A 9,534-nucleotide genomic window follows, 5' to 3' on the forward strand; every position below is an offset into this window, starting at 1 on the left:
TATTCACAAAAAACAATGACGCTCTTTACAAGAACGGCCCCAAAAAACTGCTTTTTGTCCTCAGTGAGTTTTTTTAGATTGTTTTTTATCGTCATTGCGGAGCAACTCCATGTTTACAAAAATAAACGCTCACAAAACACGTCCGACGTCCATAACTGCTTATCCCTGTACTCCTCGTTCCCGGCCGTTAAACCCTCTCCTCGTGCCCAGAGCCTTCAACACCCCCCCCATGTAGCGGTGACATCACGCCAGCGGCCGGGGTGTAATGAGCTGCTGGAACACGCCAGCCCATCACCCCCAGGCCGGCCCTGTGTCTGTCCCTTTAACAGCAGGTGTGGATGGGGGGGTCTGGAATGCCCCTGCCTCACGCGGCGGCCCTGGGCCCCTAAATATAGCAGAGCGACAGGCCGTCCCAGCGCTTGGCCGTGGCCCTCCTCCACTCTGCCAGCAGCTTGTTGTTCTAACCGGCCGGGCTCCGCTCCACACACACCGGCTCCCGGGGAACATGAGCGATCACCGCACTGCTTCTCTGCCTCTTTGGTGAGTCTCTGTCTCTGTGTTTTTGCCTTCGTTCAAAGTGTGCCCGGGACAAGAAGTACTTTATCACGGGCTTCACCGCGCATTACGGGGCACGTCGGCGTGACATCACGCCCGGACCGGTCCCAGCACCAGGGGAACACTGATCTCTGTCTCCAAGTCAACAAAGGGCCGTGTTCCTGGGGGTAACACGGCCGCACCGCGCACAGAGCACGCTGTGTTTGCTCAGATAACAAACAAGAGGGTGTTAAACCCGATATGTTATGGTGGATTTATAATAATAAATGTTTAAAATGTGTTATGCTATGTTCTTGGAAGGGTTGAGTGTGTGTTTTTTTGCTTAGTCCTATAAACTGTGTTTTCACTGTTGTTTAGAGAAGGTGTGTGTTGTTTTTTAACATTTAGCCCCACATCCATTGTCCGGTTGTAAACTGATTCCCGAGGTCACATAACATGTCGCTCACCTCGGTTCTAATTTGAACACCCTAAATCCCCTCTGATCCCGCGCTGAACACGCTGCAGTCCGCTCATATCTCCCTCTGAATCCTCTCGCTTCAGTTCCTCATCCCTCAGAGCGGCTCATCTGATGGTAGGTAGTGGTGAATGGACTTAAACAGCGCTTTTCTAACCAGTGGCCACTCAAAGTGCTTTACAATACTACCTAACATTCACCCATTCATACACATTCACACACCGACGGCTGAGTCAACCACGCAGGGCGACAGCCAGCTCGTCAGGAGCAGTTAGGGTGAGGTGCCTTGCTCAGGGACACCACGACACTCCGGGGATCAAACTAGCAACCTTCCGTTTACCAGCCAAGCCACTCTACCCTCCTGAGCCACATGCCACCCGTCTGATCTGCTCTCGACCCCCCCCCCCCCCCGCAGGTGAACAACCCTCTCTCTCTCGCCATGGTCCGCAACGTGGACGACCTGGACTTCAGCCTGGCGTCGCATGCCCAGAGCATCCTGGAGGGCCTGCGCTCCCTGCGTTCGCAACCCCGGCTGGTGGATGTAACGCTGGGCGCCGGCGGGAGGGACTTCCCCTGCCACCGCGCCGTGCTGGCCCTCTGCAGCCCCTACTTCCGCTCCATGTTCTCGGGGGACTTTGTGGAGAACATCGCGGCGCGCGTGGAGCTGCGCGACGTGGAGCCCGACGTGCTGGCCTCCCTGCTGGACTTTGCGTACACGGGCCAGCTGACCATCAACCAGGGCAACGTGGAGGGGCTGGTGCGCACCTCGGACCGCCTGCAGTTCCAGACGGTGCGCGGCGTGTGCGGCCGCTACCTGCAGCACCAGATCGACGCCACCAACTGCCTGGGCATCCTGGAGTTCGGCGAGACCCACGGCTGCCCAGAGGTGGTGGCCAAGGCCTGGGGCTTCCTGCTGGAGAACTTTGAGGCGGTGCAGCGTGGCGAGGAATTCCCCCTGCTGGGGAAGGAGCGGCTGGCCGCCTGCCTGGCCCACGAGGGCCTCCAGGTGCGGTCGGAGCACGCCCGAGTGGAGGCTGCCATGGCCTGGGTGCGGCACCACGAGACGCCCAGGCTGGGCCATCTGACGGAGCTGCTGGGCCTGGCCCGCCTGGCTCTGCTCAGCCCGGAGTACCTGAGGGACCGCCTGCTGACGGACAGCCTGGTCCAGGGGGCCCTCGGGGCCCGAGAAGCCGTGGAGAACGTCCTGCAGGAGGTGAGAGCAGGGGGCTCTAGACAAGGGCAGGGTCGGGACGATGGGGTCAAATGGGTAACAGGATGGCACATAGGGTTGGTGGTTTGGGTTGTGAACCCCAGGGTTTGGGTTGTGAACCCCAGGGTTAGGGTTGGTGGGTTGTGAACCCCAGGTTTAGGGTTGGTGGGTTGTGAACCCCAGGGTTTGGGTTGGTGGGTTGTGAACCCCAGGGTTAGAGTTGGTGGGTTATGAACCCCAGGGTTAGGGTTGGTGGGTTATGAACCCCAGGGTTAGGGTTGGTGGGTTGTGAACCCCAGGGTTAGAGTTGGTGGGTTGTGAACCCCAGGGTTAGGGTTGGTGGGTTGTGAACCCCAGGGTTAGGGTTGGTGGGTTGTGAACCCCAGGGTTAGGGTTGGTGGGTTATGAACCCCAGGGTTAGGGTTGGTGGGTTGTGAACCCCAGGGTTAGGGTTGGTGGGTTGTGAACCCCAGGGTTAGGGTTGGTGGGTTGTGAACCCCAGGGTTAGGGTTGGTGGGTTGTGAACCCCAGGGTTAGGGTTGGTGGGTTATGAACCCCAGGGTTAGGGTTGGTGGGTTGTGAACCCCAGGGTTAGGGTTGGTGGGTTGTGAACCCCAGGGTTAGGGTTGGTGGGTTGTGAACCCCAGGGTTAGGGTTGGTGGTGTAGGTTGTGAGGCTCCTGGGCCAATCTGGAGCAGTGGCTGCAGTGACCGGGGTTTGACCCGAGGAGGTACCGTCCCCTCCGTGGGGTTCAGCGTTTTGTTCCGTTACATGGAGGGTTAGTCACTCAGCAGCAGGGTGTGGGAAGCACTAGGAGGTTATACCTGAGGAACAGGGCATCTTACTGGAAAGGGACTCATGTTAGTTAGTCATCTGTGAGAAAATCACTTAACTAAAAGTAATAAAGTATCTCAAATAAAAATGGCTCACATATCAGTATCAAGTGTTTATCTGGGTTAAACTGTACTGATGATGATGATGATGATGATGAGGATGATGGTGATGATGGTGATGATGATGATGATGGTGATGGTTATGAGGATGATGATGGTCATTATGATTGTCATGATGATAGTGGTGATGATGATAATGGTTATGATAATGATGATGATGTGATGATGATAATGATGATCATGATAATTATGATGATGGTGATGATGATAATGATGATGATAGTGCTGATCATGATAATGACTATGATGGTGATGATGATAATGATGATGATATCGATGTGATACCGATGTGTCTCCAGATCTCCGTAGAACCCGGGCTGGAGCAGAGGGACAGCGCCTGCAGTCCCCAGCCCAACCTGCAGGAGGTGCTGTTTGTGATGGGCGGCCGATCGCTGGACGACGGGGACGAGGATGAGGAGGAGGATGAAGAGCGAGACCCCAGAATACAGCCCCGGAATTGTGCTTTCTATAACATAAAGACCCGTACGTATTCCTCCCGGTTTCACCCGAGTGTGTTTGGTTTAGGGGCAAGGGAGGGTCAAAGTTAGGGTGTTGGCCTCCAAGCCAGAAGGTTCTGGGTTCCAACCCCAAAGTCACAGCCTATTGAGAGTGAGGAGTTGTCGTAATGACACATCACCCCACCCCCGGACATGACGACATTCCAACTGTTCCGCCATTTTGAGCTTACTGCTGTCGAGTCGTTTGACCGCTAAGTGTCCGTGACCGTGACCTGATTCTCCCTATAGGAACCCCTTTCTTGTGCCTTCTTATCCATGTGGTAGTCTCAAGAATTACACCTTACCCCTGCTATTTTTTTCCGTTGTTGCCCATGGCAACCGAGTACTCGTAAGCTCAAAATGGCGATGGGCTCCTGCCCCTCCCAAATCGTGACGTATCTACTCACTCAATAGCTGTGGGCCGAGGTCGCTCCTCCCTGCTCCTTAATGTCTATAACCTCAAGTCGCTTTGGATGAAAGTTTCTTCCAAATGCCTCAATAGTAAGTGTATTTTATAGTTATATATTATGTGGTCGTTGTAGAGTGGAATTAAATGGAGATGGAGCTTTGTTTGTAGAATCTACTGGCAAAACAGAGTCCGGGCAGAGTGGACTGCTGTAGGACATGAATGGAGAGGCCGCGCCAAGAACAGCAGCGCTTAATAAACCCTGAAACATTACCCCGAGGAAACCGACCGGGGAGGAAAACATTTACCGACCTGTGTTTGTGCTCGGATCAAACTGTGGCCATGTTCGGTTTCAGAACAAATTCACCTCAAATTGTATCAAACCAAACTTTATTTATAGAGTTTCCGTGCAAAGTAGCAACACGCTCAACAAGGGGGAATGCAAGAAGAACAAGAAATGAGTTTCGGAAGAAGAAATGAAGCAGAAAGGAGTTGAACTAAGGTTCAACCAAATGTACACACAGTACCTCTATAGTTCTGATGCTGTCCGTTCTCTCTATTGTGTTCCCACTGCAGAACCTCCCCATACCTTTATAGTTCTGATGCTCTATGTTGTAATACCTTTATAGTTCTGATGCTGTCTGTTCTATGTTCTCTCTCTCTGTTCCACGTTGCAGAGCAGTGGCACCAGCTCCCCAACTTCCCCAATCCCAACAAGTGGGGCTACTCATTGGTTTCCCTCAGCAATGACGTCTATGTCACAGGTCAGCCGGGTTTGTTTTAGCCCTGTCAAAACACTTGCGCTATTATTTTGAAATATTGGAACCCGAGTGGTAAAGTAATGGGGGAAACTATTTTAAACAAGCAGAGTTCACCCAGTGCGGAATGTAGTATGCTTGACACAGATTGCCTGAAACGGCATTCGTAGCATATCTTGCTTTCTTAATGGGACTTTTATCCAAGTCAAACAGTTCTAAGTAAATAGGATCCCTTCAGGATCTGATTGGCTGTAGTGGGATTGGTCGCAATAATAAGCCCCGTCCACTTGGACTCGATGACACAATCTCAAGGAAGAGGAAGTTACTATTAGAGACAGGATATTTCTGAAATTATATTTCAATGTAAAATAAGGTACAAGATTCATTGAAAAGTCATACATGCGTGCGCAAAATAAATGGCGTATTCTGCCACCTTCTCTCCGAAGAAGTGGTCACAATAAACAATGGGCTGTATGGCGTGTTGAGGTGCTACTGTGTGATTGACAGGCGGGTCGCGGGGGTCCAACACCAACACCTGGTCCACCACGGAGACCTGGAAGTACATGACACGCCAGGGCCGCTGGGTTACCGTGGCGCCCATGCTCTGCCCACGGACCAATCACATGTCGGCGACCCTCAACGGAGAGGTCTACGTCATAGGAGGTAGGGGAAGAAGAAAAGATGAGGAGGAGAAACAGACGAGTGATGATGACCAGGACGTGACCTAGACCTTTCACGTCCAGATCTTGACCTTTACATCAAACATTTAGCCTTTCCAAAGCGACTCATAAGTGAGGTTGAGAACCGTCAAAACATACAATCAAACCTGGAGGGACTGTACTGTATTGTATTGTATGTTGTACGTCCTGGCACACATATAGTTTGTTCTGTTTGTTTTGTTTTATCTGTCTGTCCTTACTTGCGCATTTAATTTAGCATCTATTTTGGTTTTCTTTAGCACTACTTTGTATTTTTATTGTATTGTATTATACCCTGTGTCTTCCACTGCTGCTGTGCTGTAACAAAGTTACATTAATATTTTTTTTATCTATCTATCTAGCTGCTAAATGGGGAACATTACGACGATAGCACAAAACAAAACAGAACTCTTCCATGCAGCGCTGCCATGAGGTGACAGTGCTGCTCCACCCACTGCTCTAACACGAAGGTGTTGTCCTCAGGTACGACCCTGAACTACGTGGAGGTGGAGCACTACGACCCCTACAGTGACACCTGGGTGGTCACCTGCCCCGCCCTGCGCTACGTCACCAACTTCACCGCCACCGCCTGCCACGGCAAGCTCTACCTGATCGGCTCGTGTGCCGTCAAGTACAACGTCCTGACCATGCAGTGCTATAACCCTGTGATCGGTGAGCATTACACACACGTTACGCTAACACAACCTATGTCGTGGAAATATTAATCATAACTATAATACACAATTATAAACCTTACATTAACCTTGTTTATATAATTACTAGTCAATCTAAAAGGAACTGTTTACATTCTCCTTGGACTTTAAGATACCACCCTTCCTCTCTCTAACTGAGAGAGGTCAAGGTAGTTCAGATTTGCATTCCCACTGGAGCCACTGAGTCTGATATTGAGGCCAGGCCAATCGACTGACTTCTTTGTTGTGTAGATTTTTTTACTGTATTGCAGCCCTATTTAACAGACTTGCAGACATGTCCACTTCCCCCATAGTGTATTACAAATTAACTTGGCCTCTCCCGCCAATCCTAAATGCTCCAGAATGGTCACTCCCACTTACCTTTGTTAACTGTATATTCCCTACCCACAATGCAAACGTTTCCCTATAAGAATCTTGTTCACCCATTGTCTCACTGAATGTATCCTTGGTAACTTTGCTGCCTGTACTTTCCCATGATCATGCTCTAATATTAAATTAAATATTTCGCTGGCTGACGTGTCATAAAAAGAAGTTTCTCTTCATCAACCTACAACACCATGTCATGTAAGGTGTAAAGTGAAATACACATGGTTGTGAGGACGTTAACCTTATGCATATGTCCTGTCGTGTTTTTTAGCATGTTAATATTGTGGATTTGTCGTGTTTTTTTGAGGATGTTATTTTTGGGGTCTTTGCTGCACATGGTTTGTGAGGAAGTTAACATTGTGTGTTTGTGAGGATGTTAACATTGTGTGTTTGTCCTATACATGGTTTGTGAGGACGTTAACATTGTGTGATTGTCATTCACATGGTTTGTGAGGACGTTTAACATTGTGTGATTGTCATTCACATGGTTTGTGAGGACTTAAACATTGCGTGTTTGTGAGGATATTAACTTGATGTTTGGTCCCACAGACAGCTGGAGTGTGGTGTGCTCCCCGTTCATCCCTAAGTACCTGTCGTCTCCTCGCTCCATCACGGCAGACGGCGTCATCTACCTGATCGCTGACAACACCAAGAAGGTTTATACCTACGACCCTGATGCCAACATGTGGCAGAAGGTGGGATTAGCGTTACACACAGAGAAATCAGCTGAAATTAACACAATCATAAAACTTGATTCCAAATAGTGATGATAAGTTTCACTTTGTCTTGAAATTTCAGTTAAAAAATAATTCAGATATTTCTCTATTATAAAGAAAACTATTTACATATTTTTATACACATGACCCATCAAACCAAACTGTGATTTTTCTAAAAAACAATGTTCCTTATTTCAGATATTTTACACAGCCTGAATTGCAATATAATTTATCATATAATCATTTAAATTAAAAATATAATAATATCATAAAATTATTTAACATAATTTCACTAGTAGAAAACATTTTGTCCTCATACCTGTCCTCCTCCTCCTCCACCCAGGTGCAGTACCTCAACATGCTCCATGAGAACGGGGGTCTGGTGGTGCTGGATGGGGGGCTGGTGGTGACGGGGGGGCACTGGAAGGGGATGGAAGGGGACTACGGTGTGGAGATGGAGGTGTACGACCGGGCCGCCGACTGCTGGAGGGTGGAGGGGGCTCTGCCACGCCTCTGGTTCTACAGCGGCTCCGCCTCCGTCTTCCTAGACCCTGCCCAGTGGCCTGAGGCCTTCCCCATCGACCCCCTCTGAGACACCCCCACCCACACGACACCACCCATCCCAGCCTGGGGGTCCGGACCCTTCGGGTCGCAGGAGTTCACTGTTTGTGTTTAAGCTTTGAGTAAGGCATTAGAAAGTTTTGAAATTTCTTATTGTAAGTCGCTTTGGATAAAAGCGTCTGCTAAATGCCCTAAATGTAAATGTAACTGCAACAAAGTAAAAGGTTTCAAATGTTTCATAAAGGTCCTGTATAATGAGACCTGCCTAGTGATTGGTTAGTGAGTAAACCATGTTACTCACTACTAGTTATCACTTAGTGAACTACTACTAATCACTTAGTGAACCACTAGTTATCACTTAGTGAACTACCACTTATCACTTAGTGAACGGCTAGTTATTACTTAATGAACTATAGCTAATCACTTAATGACTACTGCTAATCACTTAGTGAACTACTTGTTATCACTTAGTGAACTACTGCTAATCCCTTAGTGAACCACTAGAACCACAGTGTGATGAGCGATCGTTCACCAGGACATGATGTAATGGGCATATGAAGGGTTAAAGGATGTGTTTGAAGCAGATGTATGAAGAGGGAAGAGGATGTGAGTAGTTGGGTCGCAATGTTCCGACTAAAAGACTTCCAAGCCCAACAAGGCTGGACACTACTGATCTGGGGTCAGTCTAGGCTTGATCTTCACAATACAACAAAAACACAAATAGATCACAAATGGTTAATTTGGGGTTCCGTACATAACTATTTTAATGAAATCAAGTGATTTATTGAGACAAGGGTCGTGTTTATCGTTTTTTTGTGCTCAAGGCTCAAATCTCGACTCTAAAATCTGTTTTTAAAGGTACATTCTCTTGAGCCAATCAGATTGTTCTTTTTTAACTTTAGCCAATTTTTTTTTTTTGTGTGCGTTTGTAATCACTAAATCTAACCAGAAACTATCCCGTTAAACTCTGGGTGTGTTTGTCGTTACCAGCGAGCTGGAATGCTATCACAGGATTATTGACCTTAAATTTTAAACAGTTAAACGTTAACCAAGAGAATGATGGACGCCTAATAATAATATTAACCCTGTTGAATTTTTTTGTAAAACCTTTGTAGAAAATAAAATGTATCTAAGGCTTTTTTTTACATTGATCATGTGAAGTGTGTGTGTGTGTGTGTGTGTGTGTGTGTGTGTGTGTGTGTGTGTGTGTGTGTGTGTGTGTGTGTGTGTTGATTCCTAGATGACTATAGAGTGTAAATGTGTTGCCACTTATGCCAGGGCTGTGGTTTTAAAGTTTGTTTATATGTTGTAGGACTGTATTTAATATCAAACAAAATGTACAATATGCCATGTTAATATTAAAAACGGTTCAGAGTGTTCTCATTTCTCCCTCAGTATGTGGTGTTTAGTGTTTGAGGGTGTTTTTGTTTAATGATTCAACTTTAGAGTAAAGAGTAGTCCGTCTCCCTCTAGTGTGTTTCTCCATCGCCACGGCGACCGGACAAGCCCAGCATTCCGTTTCCATGGCGACGGCCCGGGCAGCGTCTGGTTTCCATGGTAACCTTGATTGGCGGTTGACCGGAGTAGAACCAAGTGACTCGCCGCCGGTCGTCTGAAGTTAAGTTTTTAAATCAGTGCTCCGAGTTG

The 9,534-nt window shown here is 48.1% G+C and overlaps 1 protein-coding gene across 1 annotated transcript; it reads left to right on the forward strand.

Moving 5' to 3' along the window:
• Positions 1-15: 15 nt before the first annotated feature.
• Positions 16-9,229, forward strand: klhl30 (kelch-like family member 30; the record flags this gene model as incomplete). The annotated part of the gene is made up of 8 exons (XM_084472991.1): positions 16-540; positions 1,425-2,222; positions 3,472-3,655; positions 4,753-4,839; positions 5,341-5,496; positions 6,015-6,203; positions 7,160-7,305; positions 7,670-9,229. 8 exons carry the CDS (start codon positions 16-18, stop codon positions 7,916-7,918), a joined length of 2,334 nt encoding a protein of 777 aa, XP_084329117.1. The 3' UTR covers positions 7,919-9,229.
• Between the last annotated feature and the right edge of the window lie 305 nt (positions 9,230-9,534).

Source organism: Micromesistius poutassou (assembly GCF_964030765.1).
Source record: "Micromesistius poutassou genome assembly, chromosome: 9".
Lineage (NCBI taxonomy): Eukaryota > Metazoa > Chordata > Actinopteri > Gadiformes > Gadidae > Micromesistius > Micromesistius poutassou.